This window comes from Furipterus horrens, unplaced genomic scaffold, assembly GCF_987537825.1.
Source record: "Furipterus horrens unplaced genomic scaffold, mFurHor1.1.pri manual_scaffold_12, whole genome shotgun sequence".
Taxonomy (NCBI): domain Eukaryota; kingdom Metazoa; phylum Chordata; class Mammalia; order Chiroptera; family Furipteridae; genus Furipterus; species Furipterus horrens.
This window is the reverse complement of record NW_028327182.1, coordinates 56,818,867-56,835,328: the sequence shown is the minus strand read 5'-3', so window position 1 is coordinate 56,835,328 and position 16,462 is coordinate 56,818,867. Positions and strand designations below refer to the sequence as shown.

The following is a 16,462-nucleotide window of genomic DNA, read 5'->3' as shown; positions in this document are numbered from 1 at the left end:
GTTTGCGCTTCCGAGGTAACCGGAGAGGGATCTTCGGGCTGCGAAGGTGTGAATGCAAGGCCCGTGGAGAACTGCTTTTATTTACAAATTTTGGGGAGTTGAAATAAAATTTAAGTAAGAAAAAACAATCAACGTTCATTTTTAAATGTCCATGTTGAAATGAAATCGACAGAAACGCGGAAAGACTACTGTAGCTTGCTATTGCTAGCAGAACCTGGGCTCCCTAGCGCCGGCACTAGACAGCCTCTCCGGACTTAAGTGAGTCTCAAGGTCGAAGCTGGCCGCAGTCTCTTGCATAAGGGGCCCTGTGCTCTTCCGCTGGCCTCCACTCCCACTTACGCCCTGGAGTGGAGGAGTAAAAAGAAGGGACGCCGGAGCATCTAGTCAGAAGGCCCAGGAGTCTGCCTTGTAGCTGGAGATTCTCGCCTTTCCTGGAAGGCGGAAATGTTCCTCTTTTCCACACAGCACTCTGTATAAAGGGTGGGGTGGGGGAAGGCAAATGCCAAACTGCTCCTCTAAGCAGAGAGGGACCTGAGATTGACACAGAGAGAAAAAAGAAAAACCTCTAGTCAGAAAAGCTGCCCCGCTACAGAAAACAACAACAAAAACCAGTGCACAGCCTTTTCACACTTGTTTATTTTAGTCATCAACTTATATGGGACATCGGGGGAGAATAACTAAAAAAGCTTACTCCAAAAATATTTCCAAAAGAAAATATTGTATTAGAAGTTGGTTGTGAGAGTAGCAATTCTGCACATCCAAAAACTCATTTCCTTCTTTCAAGCCACCAAACTTAAAGTTTTCTTCTTTTCCCACTTTCTCGCCCCCTTACCACTGCTCTGTCCCTCTCTTCGTTGCCCCATTCTCTCCTTTCGTTTTGATTCCTTTCTTGCAGCACCCGTGTTTCAGGCCGGCGCGGCTGGGCGCTCGCTCGCGCTAGATTCCGGGGGCCGCTCGCGGCTGGGTGGTGGGGCAGACGCCCTAATTCCCACCGGAGACCCCGCAGGCTGGGCCCTCCTGACTATTCTTTCTTCTCTCCAGTTCTCCTCTCTCTGCAGGACACGGGAGCTGAGCCAAGTTCAAAGACACGTCGCCGTCCCCTCTTAGAAGTGCTTTATTTCCCTACAAACCGCAAAGCCCCTTTCCCTCGTGACACAGGTTGCTGTTGTTTTGTGTGTTTTTGAGGAAGGAAAGGGAAGAGAAAGAGCGCACAAAACAAGCAAGGGGGAAACAAAATCCTGCAAAGGCTTTTCAGTCATTGCCCCAAAGTAGCTTTGGGTTTCTTGGCCTAAGAGAAAAAAGCGGCCAAGCTGCGTTCTACACAGTGTGAGTGAATTCAGTCTTTCAACAGGTTTCCGGAAGGGCTCGCTGTTGCAATGTTAGATTCGCGGGACCCACAACTGTCTCCATCGGGGAAACATGTCCCCTCTTTGTAAGTTTTCCAAAATTGTTCTTTTGCGATCTCACTGAGCCTGCGCCAAGCCGGTGAGTAGGGGTTTTAATGTCTGTGGATATCCCCTGCATACCTACCCCCTGGACGCCCCGGCTTGTTTACATGTCCCAGCAAGTGGAGGGAATGGCAGTGCGATAGAGAATTCGGGTCGTCTTCAAAAATAAAAAATCCCATCAAACGCCTGAGCACTCAGTCACTGAGCACCTCAGCGCTGTTGTGGATCTCTGTGAATGGCTGACTGAGTTCTTTTGTAGGCGAGTATTCTGTATGTACAAATACATAAAAACTATATGTATACACAAAACACACACATAGATGTATCTTGCTGGCCAGCAGAAGCCAAAAACAAACAAGCAAACAAAATCAACCTTTAAATTGGAAAGCAGAAACACTCGGTGGCTATATCACCCAAACTTTTGAGTTTGCTAGTAAGGAAAGCAATGTGTATGGGGTAAAACCAAAAATAAAAATAAAAAAGGAGGAAAGAAAGGAAAAAAGAAAAAGGATTCCACAAGATTTCAGCACCATCCTCTGTATCACAGACTCATAAATTCAACAAGATCATCAACGGGATATTAAATTGCAGGTCACCTTTGATTCAGCCCTCTCAGCTACTCCTGGTCTGGGTGACCCTTGACCCATGAAGGACCACATGTGTGGTGAGGGAGCCTCCTCTCTAAGACCCACGCAGAACAAAAGTTCTTTGTCAGAACTTTAGAGAAGTGTAATATAAAACAAGGGGAAATCGTGAAAATCTCAGCCAATGTTGTAACTTTTAAAAGCCATTTTTAAGAAGGGGAAGGTTGAGTGGAAGTGGGGAGGTATAGGATAAGGCCCTCTCCTGTCTGCTAAAAGAACTTCTTCCTACAGTTAAAATTTACTATTCTGTAACTGGGCTTATAAAAAGTCTCTATATAAAATATATGACCAACAGCAGTTTAGTGATAGGGATGCAAATGTGTACTTCTCATTAGGAAATCAGAAGAAAATACTCCAATATTTCTATGTGACAGTGATTGTGGTTTTGCAAATGGAAGAAAACTACTGGTAATAGTCTTTACTTTGTCTCCTCTTTCCTGATGGGAGTGTTTCTATTGCTGTAAAACAAAACAAAATCAAACAAAAAAAACCAGGAGGCATTAGCTTACATGAATGTGTTTAATTATTTTGAGGACCAGTATCCTTTGGACTGCCAGGTGAACTACATCCAGGGAGGTTGAATACCGGTGACAGGCAAGCAGCTTTCCAATAAACTGCAGTATTATTGCAATAGACTCTGTAATACAATTTATGCTGTCATTCATAAATAACAATGCCATATGTCAACCATATTGCTTACACAAGTAAATCCATCAATGTGTCACTATTTGTTTTTATCTCAACAGCTTCTTCAAATATTGAAGTATAGATATTGGAAGGGGTGTGAAGTCAGGGGGTAGGGAACTACCCAAAAAATTTGAGATAAAAACAACAACAACATCATATCTGTTCCTCCTTTATCCCTCGCTCAAAAATATCCTACAGGATAAAGACTAAAAGGAAGAAGAACACATATTGAAGCCAATATAAATAATATTGGGTGGTTATATGAACCATGAACACATAAGGAGGTTTTGTGATTTGTTTTAACGTTATAAACATATTTAGAAACACAGCAATTAGACATTTCCCTAGGATTTACCAACTACCCCCATCTTTGAGGGTAAAAATGATTGATAACCAAATGAGAATATTTGATGACAGGCCAATTTTACTCAGTTTACTTTTTAATAGTGGGGAAGTAAAGAGAGCCATACTTTCCAAGGGCTTTAAACCACTGAAGTCAGGTGAACATGGGCTATGTCCAATTCTTCACTATCCAAAACAAGCAAAATACCAAATCCAAGGAACCCAACGTTTTGATCACAGCCATACAGTCCCAATCTTTTGCTTAAAAAAAAAAAAAAAAAGCCTCAATAAGTCCACGTAAAAGTGACAAGGATCATAAACTTTAACAAAAAGCACATATTTAGTTTCCTTTAGCCCCCGCCCCAAGTATCTGTGAAGCCTGAGGATTCAGCGCGAGTTTAGAAGAGAGGAAAAATGAGGCAACACTTAAAGAGGTGTTCAGAGGGCGGCGTTGCCTCAGAGTACTCAAGGCCCCTGGGCCGGGTTGCTGCTCCCATGGGGTCAAAACGCTGGTGGTGAGGGTAGGAGGGTAGAAGGGTAGGGATGCTGCCTGCTGAGTGCAGGTGGGATTGGTAGCGGGGAATCTCAGTGCCTAGACGCCTGGAGAGCCTGATTTGGGAAAAGCCTTTGAACCCAAAGTCCGTATCACTTCCGTCCGTGACAAAACTCAACAAAATGTAGCTTTGTGGGCCCCTTTGCCCACCTCACCTCTGCTTAAAGAGTTCTTGAGTGTATAACTCCTTTTTTCAATGTCTTCTAGTAACTCTCCTCCTCCCAGTTGAGAACCCACAGTCGCCCTTCGGTTCGGCTTCAAAGTTCATTAATCCCTCGGCTAACTCGCTCTTGAACCTGCCTCTGGAGCGACCGAAATGGCACTAGGCGCTCCAAATTCTTTGGGCACCCAGCTCTTCTGCAAGGAAGCTGCTATCGCGGAAACCATTCGGGACGGGAGAGTAGTAAAACGATTGCAGGGCAATAAAAATGCAGCTAGGTGGGTCCCCCAGCTCCGTTCTAGTCTACTTCACGGTCCCTGGCTTATCCCGTCCCCCCGCCTGCAGAAACAATCAAACAAAGGCTCAAAAGCCAGGAAATGTCCAATACACTTCCCTTAGAGTTTATTAATTGCCCACACCCATCGCAAGGAAATTTGGCTATGTTCAGTGACGAACGGAGGGCACTGGGAGCCGCAGACCCACTCCGCGCAGCGGGAAGCTGTTAGCGCCAGCCTGGGCATCCCCACGGATCGGGGCCTGTTGCCGCTAGGCAGCTGTGCGCGGCGTGGTTTAGGGCTAACTCGCGCCTTTGCTTGGGGCTGGTAGGAGAGTGGGATTCGGAGTGCAACAGTGAAGTCTGTAAATAGATGCTCCCCTAAGAGCACCTGTTAAACCCAGAAAGGGAATTTCCTTGTATTTCCATGTTGCTGTCCCCACACAAGCACCTCTGCTGCCAAAGTTCAGACAAGGGCATGAGTTTTGAGGATCGGCCCTAACTACCACACCACCGCGAAAATATAGAACTAAATCCGCACGAGAACTGGCATAATGACTTCTATACTCTCTCCCCACCAGTACTATATTCTCCAACTCCCTGGAAATTGTTGGTGTTTATTTAGGCAGAGCGACACAGTTACCGGCCCTTAGAAACTCGGAATGTTAAGGGAGTCTGATTTGGCTCCCAAAAGGTTTGAAAAAGAAACAGAGCACCTGGGGTTAGGCGGGTCATCACAATAACAAAAAGCGCGTCTACAAAATAAAAAAGCTCTTTTATAAAGAAAGGCAATCCCGGAAATTCACTGAGCGCCTTCCTGATGACCATCTATCTAGGCCTATTCTCAGGTTTAATTGGCGGGAGGTTTATTGGCGTCTTATTGGTGTTGATTGAATTTTGTTCCCAGTTCTTCCTTTTAAGAATTAGCATCTCAAGTCGATTTACCCGAGTCCATTATCTTTTTAGGGTCTGGGTTTGGTCATAAATTTGCAAATATTCATTAAATGCACTGCGTAAATATCCCTCTTTCCAATCACCACCCAAATCTCTATTATTTCCTAAGAAAGTATTTTCTTTTTTAAGACGTCCATAAAAAGAAATTGATCAGGGAACTATATCTGAATTAAGACATATTAAATCGATGACAGATACATATCACGCTGCGTTTAACAAGAGTTGTAGAAGGAGGCGGGTCCCAGATTCTGCTTGGCTCTGCTGCACCATTATTCACATTTTTACAGCCTTTCCTTCATGTCTTTACTCATTAAACCATTAAATTTTAGCAATTCAATAAAACAAAGCAGTTATAATTTTGAGAAAAAGCTATTTTGAAAGGGGTGGAGGTACCCATTTTATTGCACAATAAAAATGCTCAACAGTCCATAGTAAAGGCTACATTTTGGTTATGTTCTTTCTTTATTCACTTTTTGTTTTTTTACTTATAACCTGCAGGACTGAATGTAAAACTGTCATTATGGAAGTACTGACACTCATTGCCAAGTAATTCAAATAAAGGGAACTCATTTTAACTGTTCTGAGAGGAAACAAAGACAGTGGCGACTATTCCAAATATGATGCTTTCTCCATAATCCATCCATAGAGATGGCACAGTCTTCGCTCCATCTTTGCCTGGTTGGCTTGAGTCGTTTTTAGTCTTTCAGATGAAATTGTAACTCCAAATATAGATGTGGATTTTGTCACTGTTTACTAAAACATTTGTTATTGTGTTTGCACTCGTGCCTTTCTTATTTCCCTGTATTTGAACTTCATCACAAATTAAAGAAAAAAACCATTTGAAATTTGATTGTAGTATTTCCTTTGTTTGGCTGTCAGTTTTATAAGAGAAATTACATTCCATGGGCTAATAAGTAAGTTCCAGTTAAACATTGTTCACACTAATGTAAATGGGATTATTGAATCAGTTCTTTTGAAAATATTTCTTACTTCTTTTCAGAATTACCTCCCAGATGATGGCTTTCTACAGTCTGTTTAATGGGAACTGAAAACAAATTAAGATTATAACGTTTTATTGTATCCCAAAAGAAAAAAATTCATCTGTCATTATCAATTTTTTTTTACAAATAATATTATGCAGGGCAACAAAATAAAAATTAAAAATTCTGACTTAAAATTTTGAGCGTTTTGGAACATCACAACATTTTAATATGCTTTATTTTTAAAAGCTGAAGTGAAACCCTGGGTCAGCAAGAACCCTAAAGTTTGAGGGATGCCACAATTTTCTGCCCTCCCCCCCCCGAAGTAATGCAGGACTCTATTTCTCTTTTTAAACTAATTTGATGGGAAATTGCTTGAAAGATGTGGGGTTCATTTTTATGATTTTAAAATAAGGCAACTCTACTGATATATCAGTTTATTAGGAAATGATAAGGTAAAAGTTTATTCCATTAGTAAATAAATAGGAAAGATATTGCTTGATTTAAAATCTTGGATCAATTCTAATTCGTGGTCTTTCAAAGAAACTGAGGCACACGTGTTGCGAGTTCTGTATTGGAAGGAAAAATTCTGCTTAAAGGTTATTATTTACTTAGCTGCTTTCCTCAGTAGAGATGCTGTTTGGCCTGCCCTGCCACTGTTATTTACCAGAGGCAAAAGTTAAAATCGTTACACGATTCGCACCCCCATCCCCCCAACCCCCAGAGCTGATTGGAGGTGGCAGATCTAGAACGGATGAGCAGTGAGATTACATTTCCAGCCAATTCCTTTTAACTGTATCGAAAGGTCCTCCATGAGTTACAAAGTCGAGGTAAAACGGTTCCTTTTGGGAAGGTTGTATTTTGACTACACCTGGTGTTTAGTAGAGCCAAATTACTCAGATTGTTTTGCAATCAATAGGACTTTCTCATTCCGCCTCCTGTCCGTGAGCCCTGCATGAGCGTTTGGCAGATTGGTGCCCTTCCCAAATAAGTTCCTAGCATCACCTCTACAAGTATGATGACGGGCGAACATCTGCTCACCCTCTTTCTTCAGAGAGCAGCCTAGGGCTCTTCCAAGGGAAGTGTGTGCTTGCTGGAAGGTGCTTCTGCGTGCGGTGAGGCAGAGGTTTTTGAAGTTGGGGATCTCCCCGCCTTTTGCCCCCGGGGTGGGGCCCCAGCCCTTAGCCACCACTCGTCCTTCGGCCGCGTGCGGGGACACGCTCTCCTCAAGGAGCGTCTGGGAAACTGGAGCGAGGCGTGAGCAGGCCCAGCCCAAACTTTCTGCAAGTGCAACTTGGTCTTCCCCGGGGAGGCGGGGACACAGGAATCCAGCGAAGGAGGGGGCGCGAAGCTAAAGCTAAGGCGGCTGCGAGCAGCGGAGCGGATCCCCGCTGAGAGCAGGGTCTGAAAGGGAGCCAATCGGGGAGCCGCGGTTGCTGCCAATCACGGGGCTCTCTCCAATCCCACCCGTGCTATTTCCAAAAATCTCGGTCCCACTGAGCAGCTCAAATGTGGTGTTCACTCTGCCAATCGCTGGAGGACAGAGTGGGAACAGGAATAAACAGTTAGGAGGCCAGGACAAAGAAGTTAAAGCGCCCCTAATATATACATGTTTTGGAAGGCGGGCAGAGGGGAAAAAAAGTCTCCCCACTGAGGGTCTATGGGTCTGATTGCGTGGTTCTGATGGAGCTCCCTTTGAGCAAGAGGAACCCGTCAGCGTTGAGATTAGCGGATTTGGCAACGGCGCAGGCCAGGCCTCTGCAGAATATGACAGGCTTCCCGGCACTGGTCAGCCCGCCCGCCCACTCCCAACTTCGCGCAGTAGCCACGCACCTCCGCCCTCGGGACCTGGGCGCTGACCCCGGCGTGGCCACCACTCCGCTGGGACCCGAGCACATGGTCCAGGCGAACGCACTCGGCCTCTGCCCTCCCTCCCAGGCGCTCCCGGCACTGTCCGAGGCTCCCGCGGTCGCCGCTCGCTCTGCAGCCTCTGTCACGCACCCCGGAGCCAGCACCTATCCTGGTGGCGGGGGTAGCAGCAGTGTGCTGCCCTCCGCGCCACCGCCCCCAGCCCCTCCTCTTCCTCCCTCCCCTTTACCTCCCTCCCCTCCCCCTCCTCCTCCTGCCCTCTCGGGCTACACCACCACCAACAGTGGTGGCGGCGGCAGCAGCGGCAAAGGCCACAGCAGGGACTTCGTCCTCCTGAGGGACCTTTCCGCCACGGCCCCCGCGGCGGCCATGCACGGGGCCCCTCTCGGAGGGGAGCAGCGGTTCGGCACCAGCTCCCCCCAGCACCCGGCCCCGCCTCCCCACTCGGCCGGCATGTTCATCTCAGCCAGCGGCACCTACGCGGGCCCGGACGGCAGCGGCGGCGGGGGTCCGGCGCTCTTCCCGGCGCTGCACGACATGCCAGGAGCCCCGAGCGGCCATCCGCACCCGCTCAACGGCCAAATGCGCCTGGGGTTGGCGGCAGCTGCGGCAGCCGCGGCGGTTGAGTTGTATGGCCGCGCGGAGCCGCCCTTTGCCCCGCGCTCCGGCGATGCGCACTACGGGGCGGTGGCGGCCGCTGCAGCCGCTGCCCTGCATAGCTACGGAGCCGTGAACTTAAACCTGAACCTGGCGGCTGCTGCAGCTGCCGCCGCAGCGGCAGGGCCGGGACCCCACCTGCAGCACCAAGCGCCGCCCCGGGCGCCTCCGCCGCCGGCTCCTGCGCAGCACCCGCACCAGCACCACCCCCACCTTCCTGGGGCGGCCGGGGCCTTCCTGCGCTACATGCGGCAGCCAATCAAGCAGGAGCTCATCTGCAAGTGGATCGACCCGGAGGAGTTGGTCCGGCCGCCGCTGCCGCTGCCGCTGCCGCAGCCGCAGCCACAGCCACCACCGCCCCCGGCCGCCGGCGCCAAGCCCTGCTCCAAAACTTTCGGCACCATGCACGAACTAGTGAATCACGTCACTGTGGAGCACGTGGGCGGCCCCGAGCAGAGCAGCCACGTCTGCTTCTGGGAGGACTGTCCGCGCGAGGGCAAGCCCTTCAAGGCCAAATACAAGCTCATCAACCACATCCGCGTGCATACGGGGGAGAAGCCCTTTCCCTGCCCGTTCCCGGGCTGCGGCAAGGTCTTCGCGCGCTCCGAGAACCTCAAGATCCACAAGCGCACTCATACAGGTGGGTGTCTGTCCCCGGCCGCACCGCCGCCGCCGCCCCTCGCGCCGCCGCCGCTGCTGCCACCGCCGCTTCTCTTCCTCCTCTTTCTAGCCTTAATTTTCCCCTCCTTCTGCTGCTTCTCTTAGCATACTTATAACCCGGACATGTGACTTTTTTTTTTCTCTCCCTCTCTCTTTTTTTTTATGAATAAGTAATTCGATAGCACACACAGGCCCCGCGCTGGGTTCCCACACGGTGGAGTCTCCCGCGCTCCCGCAGCCTCTCCGCCGGGACCGGCCATGCGCTCCAGCAGCCGCCGCCGCCGCCGCCCCGGAGCAGCAGCAGCAGCAGGCCGGAGCAGGAAGGCGCCCTGGAGAGTCGGCAGCCCCCATCCATCAGCCCCGGGACCTTGGGGAGGGTGTTGAGGGAATGGGGGGGCGGGGGGGCGGAGCCGCCCCGGAGGCTCTTGCCTCTCCACGGGTGGCAGGCCCCCGCACTTGAAAGGGCATGTGGGGTTTGTTGCGGTACTTGGGCCACTAGGCCCAGCCCAGTGTGGCCCCTCCAGGAGAGGAAGGAGCCCCTTCCCTCCAGCGTGGTTTGCGAAATGCTAAAGGAAGGGGGCCCATGAAGACCTACCCCTACACACACACATACACGCACACACGCCCCACTGTTACACACTCCACGTGCACACACATCACACAACTTCACGCACGTATATTCCTTCCTACACCTGCCCCTTTCCTCATTGCTGGGACACTCATATACCCTGACACACTCACCCTACACGTACACCTTCATTTACACTAATTTACACATCTTCATACACACACGCGTCATCACATACCGCTGTCACACATTTTATCACAGGTGCCCTAGAAGTTGGCTTCTGTGTTTTTAAAGGAGGTTCTAGTTGGAGGAATACAGGGCTGGTTGCAGGGCCTCCCCTGCCTTAGAATCTAGGGGAAGCCCCCGGCGCCGTGGTAACACCCTCCCAAACCACCCTAAACCCTGCTTTGGGGGGTGCCACGGCCCTGGGGGAAGGCAGCTGCGGCGTGGGGGCGGTGGGATGGCCCCTGTGGGTCGCGTGTTCCCTTTGAACGGACAAGCGCATTGGGTGGAAAGAGCTGATAAGTGCGAGCGCAGTCGGGATTTATAGGGACAGACAGTATTACCCCTCGGAGGACACTTAAGTAACTGGAGTTTACATTCAGTAATTACTCGGCTGATTTATCGGTGCTGTGGCGGCGAGGAGGCAGCCGCAGAGTTTGGGCCTCAACGCCTGGCCAGCAGCGGGGGACGAGGGCGTTTGGGTCATCTGCGGGAGGAGCCAGATCTGGGTGGCCCAAGGCTACAGCCCTAGGCCTCACCTCCGTAGACCGACAGCTGACAGGCCTCCTACGGATCTGCAGATGATGGGCCGGGAGCATATTTTCCTGGGAGCTCCTTTTGCCTGCCGGGTTCTTTTATAATCGGATCCGTCCACCTTAATGATTTCGCCAAAAGGAAACTCCCCGCGAGGCTCTCGTAAAAACTCTCTGGTCTGCTAAGCCAGCTGCCTGCCCCTGTGCTCAGTACTTTGGGACGGCATAGGGGCCTGGGACTGTGAAGGGGGCACGCAGGGCACGGGAGGTGAAGACGTCCTCAAAGGGAACCCCTAAAAGCGGAGCCTGGGGCTTTGGCCCTTCCCTCCTTTCTAGGTCTCCGAGTGGGAGTGAACCTTCCCTTTGCCATACAGGAAGCTCGATGGTGCTGAGGTCCCTTTCTACCCCTTAAAGCAAGGAACTGGAAATTGACAGGCGCGCCTCAGGCCCCAGCCAGATATGCAGCCAGCCTGCCACCATCCCGACCGTCTACTCCCCACCCCCTCCAGGAGGGGGCGTGAGCGAGTGCTTGGTTTGGTGGGGTCGTGTGCTGAGACCCGCGTCTTCAAGGAGACCTATGGCTGTTTATTTTCTAGTTCCATGTCGCGCGCATGGTTGCGTTGATGTAGGGCTCCAGTGACTAAGGCCTCGCCGGGTCCTTTGGGGAGGGGTGCTAGCAACCCTCGTTCATACTCAAACCGGTACCAGATGGTTTTGGTGGTCTCTGGGTCGCTTAACCATTTTATATTGTGTCCAGGGAGGGACCATCCCAGACACCCTGCCTCCCCTGCCACTCTTCCTTTTGGAGGTTATCCGGGATCCTGGAACATATTGATCAAAAGGAATACAGTAATCCCCTGATCACTGATGAAGGCCCGTTTTTCTGACCCATGTGCCTTCAATTTCTATTATAATCTCCCACCGGTGGAGACTGGAGATCTTTGTGGAGAGGGATCTGATAGGATCTGAGAGTTACCCACACGTAGGTTCCATTACTCTCTAAAACTCTGTAAGTAAATTCTGACGTGACCCCTATGTCAGAATCTGAAATGTAAACACTGGGGTCTCACGCTTTCTAGTTGGGTAGAATTTGCTCACTGTCCCCTCACTTCCTCTGGATAAAATAAGCAATTCTGTCACCCCTTTTCACCCTTCATTTTTCCTCTATTTGTTTATCCTTAATTTTCTACCTTTCCATTCTTCATCTCCCCTTTCCTAGGTCAGATTGCTTCCCTTTATCACATGCAACGCTGGAGCCAACTACGTTCAAGCCATTTCGTCTTCATAGCCAAGGATGTGTAGCTTGTACAGAAACATGAGAATTCTAAAAATAAAAAACAAAAACCCCACAATATTGCACATTTGCATAGAGTGAATAAAACCACCATGTTGAAGAAGAGTTGATTATAATTTTTTGGAAGAATGCTGTATTAAATTAGTATTATTTCCAATTTAAAGTAGAATACAGACATCAAGACAGATAACCAATGTTTTGATAAAAATCAACGAACTGTTTGTTGAAGTTCATCCACAGAGAACTTTTAAAGGTTGTGATTATCAATGTGTTATGTTGTATTTCCTCTCTTTATAGATCAGTGTAGGAGGTATATTTGAATAATATCTAATTTTATTTTTAAACTATTTCCAGGTAGGATAGGACTTCCAGCTGTGCTTATATACTCTGGCATTGAACTAGTAATCATTGGGAAAATTAACAAAACTACACTGAAATATATGTATTAATAATTTACACACACTAAATTGTCTTGTTTTTAAAAATAAATTAAAAACCAAAGAAAGGGGAATACCCTGTGTGTTATCAGAGTAGCTGCTGAAATGTGAAGAAATTCAACTTTATTTGTTAAATCATTTAAATATGAGGAAAATATTAATACAGTAATATATATGAGCTGACTTGTCCAATTATGGACTCAAATATATCAAGTTCATATATACTGAGGTGAGAGGGAAAGGTCATATTTGTTACCTACTGTCTTCTTTTTTTGCTTTTTAATACTAAGAGGTGATGTGGCTAAATTTCTAGTTGTCTAAATGAGCATTTCCACTTCCATGTTCAAAGGTATTGTTTTCCTGGGTGGTTATAGCAGCTTAAAGGGGTGATGAATCAGAAGACTGGTAAATAGTTCATCTTTTTTGATTAAGCAATGTAGAAAGCTGTTAGAATGTTTCCTTATGGTATCAGGTAAATGCCAGTTTCAGCCTGAGGCTTGTGTTCTTTACTAATGTTAAGGCTCTGTTTCACTAGATTCTTAATTGCCCAGCAAGTTGTGAGGAAAGCTGGTAGAGGGAAGAGACCAGTGGCCATTTCTGTGCCCAGCTAGGCTTGTAAAGAATCTAGTGGTTGGACTGTTTATCACAGGTGCCTTTCTTTCTGAAGAAAATGGGATTTTGTTTTATTTTCTTTCCTTTCCCATAAGTGAAATCTTGGGGAACACTCTGAAACAAAATGCCATTATAATAATTTTACTGCGCTACCCCCAGTTTACTTTTAATTTGGTGTATGTGTTCATTTTTCATCTTTTTCTTATATTACAAGTATCATTTTTATCAGCATTTATCTTGATGGGGATCCTGCTTGTATTTTTTGCATGTGTAGAGCCTGAGGAGAATGAGGATGTAGGTACTCAGGTCCTATTTGGGTGTCCATGTTACATTCTGGACCATGCTTTAGCCACTCTCCCCCTGACCCTATTGGTACTCCAGGGTTGACAACTAACCTCTCACAAGCCCAGTCCTAGGAGAACCTCCAGGCCAGTGGTTATCAGGCTCATCCCTGAAATAGTCATTCGCTGATGCATCCTAAAACACAGGGATTAGGAATGGGAATTAGGCTGGGAGTTGGTCTTCTAGAGCATGGGAAAATGCATTATCGTTTCTGCTCAAAGATTTCTCCCTTTATTGAGAAGTCTTCAAAAAGCAATTGTTAACCTTTCCTGTATTTTCTTGCAGGGGAAAAGCCTTTCAAATGTGAATTTGATGGCTGTGACAGGAAGTTTGCCAACAGCAGCGATAGAAAGAAGCATTCTCATGTCCATACCAGTGACAAACCCTACTACTGCAAGATAAGAGGCTGTGACAAATCTTATACTCACCCAAGCTCTCTGAGGAAGCACATGAAGATTCATTGCAAGTCCCCACCAACTTCTCCAGGAGCCCTTGGTTACTCATCAGTGGGGACTCCAGTGGGTGCCCCCTTGTCCCCTGTGCTGGACCCAACCAGGAGTCATTCTAGCACTCTATCCCCTCAGGTGACCAATCTTAATGAGTGGTATGTTTGCCAGGCCAGTGGGGCCCCCAGCCACCTCCACACACCTTCTAGCAATGGAACCACTTCTGAGTCTGAAGATGAGGAGCTGTATGGGAACTCTGAAGTTGTGCGGACAATACATTAGAATTTATTAGTAATGATAACTAGTAAAATAATAAGTGGGAGCCCTTGGACTATATTCTAACCTGAGACAATGCTGAGCCTGAGAAAATTTGTGACTCAGACTTGCCAACCGGGTCTAATTAGCCCTGTTTATTTAGTATGAAACCCTATGGTGTTTGTATATTTAGTTAATTTAATTATGATATTAGGTTTTTTTTTTTTTTTTCTAAAAAACAAACAAACAAAAAAAACCAACCAAGCTGGACTTACACATTGCAGAGGGATAAGACTGGGAGCAAATTGTACCAAGAAAAATAAATGGAGAGTTTGTTAATCGAGATACACACTGCAAATGCAATATATATTTTTTTGAAGGGGAGAGAAAGAACATTAAGTCAGAACTCAACACAGCAACAAGGCCCTCTGCATTTCCTAGAGTGCCTTTGACACCGTAACCTGGGCTTGTTAGGAGCCTCTTAGACTCCTCCTTGGGTCCTAATTCTGCAAAGTCCTCTTGATTGTAAACCATACACTTGCATTGCCAACAGATCTTGGACTGTATCTGTGTCCAAAAATATTTGTAAAAACCTTTTAAATTTTAATACTTGCCATTTTCCATTTCTACTCTTTATTATTGATTACATCTAAACATAGTATTTTTATACAGGACTATTTAGTACCCTGCTTGTATGATTAAAAAAAAAAAAATGCAGCAACCTTAATATATCTCCATTTATTGTGCTACTGTGATTGTCCAAAAGTGGAGTTAAGAAAAAGCTGCTGCAACAGACAACTGTGAAACTGATATTTTATAAAATAGAAGAAATTCAAGTGCTTTCCTTTTCCTATTTTTTTTTTTTTAATCTGAAGTCTCAGATACTGCCTCTTTACAATGTTCAAACTTCTTATGTTATAAAGAGATTATAGTGTAGATCATAAGTTCTTTGGGATGCCAAAATTAACAGGCAAGTCTAAGGAGGAGTGATGTTGGCAATTTGCCTGTTGTTTTTAAAATAGGCCAACCCTATTTTATACTCATATCAAACTTTTAAAAAGCCTTTATTTTTCAATGATTGAGAATGCATTTTAATGCATTTTCTTTCACCTGAGCACTGAGCACACCAAACTATCCCATTGACAGTGTGTGAAGTGTATGATTTACATTAAAAGAGGGGAGGGAGTTGCTATACATATTAAATTTTTTAAAGGTTTATAGTTAACCACCAAACTAATGAATGTGTGACCTTTGCCAGAACTGTCAAGCTAGAATAAAAAATGATCAAGGACCTAGGACAATAACTTAGTCAATTTACTTTCAGTTGGTACAGCACATCTTGTGTGTAAAATGTAGTCCATCATAAACATACAAATATACTAAAGAGCACTAATTTATCCTCAAAGACCCTGAAGACACCCCCTCCCCAGGGTTTGTAATAGCTTGCTTCGTGTACTGTGAGTGATTGATGTAGCCTTATCATTGTTAATTTGTATGTGAACACTATTTGTACAGCTGACTTAATTTATTTTCAGACATCCTTATTTTTTTCTTTCCCGGAAGAGTTCAGAACACACCAAAGAATTATATAATACATTTGGTGAAAGATTTTTTTATGATCCATGGTTTATTTAACAAAAAAGAGAAAATGGAAAAATATATTTTTAAACTTACTTGAATGAACAACGTGATGTGAAAACCAGGACTCTTCCTGCATGTCTTTTTTGCATTGTGTTGAGATTATATATATCGATATATTATATTACTAGTACAGTGCATGGTGCTGTCACTTTGAAAGCCTTTCAATGTTGTCTTCAAATTGTTATGGTGAATATGAAAAATGCAGACCCTCATTTTAAAAGAAAAAGACCATAAAACTTGAATATAAAATAACTACATTTAAAAGTTTATTTCATTGTCATATTATTCACTTTCAAATCTCTTTCAAATAGACAAAAAAGATATGAACTTTGGGGGGATAATTTATGTATTGTAAACCTATTAGAACAAAATATTCCTGATTTGTATTGAGTTGTTTTATTTATACAACTTTTTCAATGGTAGTTTGCACTATTCTTTATTATGCTACAGGTTTATTTATTATGAAAAAAATATGTATTTTATGTATTTTGCCATGAGTAGGTTAATTCTGCCAGACTTATTGGTTTCTGATACACCTAAAAAAAAAAAAACAACCTTAAAATGTGTACCTTCAATAGAAAGCAAGAATGATTATGGAGTAAAAAATTTAATAAAGATATTCTTCCTGTGTATTGCGTATGTGTTACATAATGGGATATTTCAGCCATTCTCTTCCAAACAGACTGGTTGCTGACATATAAACATTAGATTCTCTTTCTTGACCTCTTTATTTCTTAGCTTCTCCCCAAGCAATAAAATATTTTTACAGCTTGATTTAATATAAAATATAATCTAGAAAATAAGATATATTCATGAAGACTAAACTTGGAAGGTTGCACATACACTAGCATAAATCTTAGAGGTTACCACATTAATTTGTTAAA

At 45.6% G+C, this 16,462-nt stretch overlaps 1 protein-coding gene across 1 annotated transcript; it reads left to right on the top strand.

Annotated features, from left to right (window-relative positions):
* The first annotated feature begins 7,710 nt into the window (after positions 1-7,710).
* ZIC5 (Zic family zinc finger 5) lies at positions 7,711-14,077 on the top strand. The gene is made up of 2 exons (XM_090258569.1): positions 7,711-9,208; positions 13,522-14,077. The coding sequence occupies exons 1-2, from the start codon at positions 7,726-7,728 to the stop codon at positions 13,962-13,964; spliced, it is 1,926 nt and encodes a 641-aa protein (XP_090114695.1). The 5' UTR covers positions 7,711-7,725; the 3' UTR covers positions 13,965-14,077.
* The last annotated feature ends 2,385 nt before the right edge of the window (positions 14,078-16,462 follow it).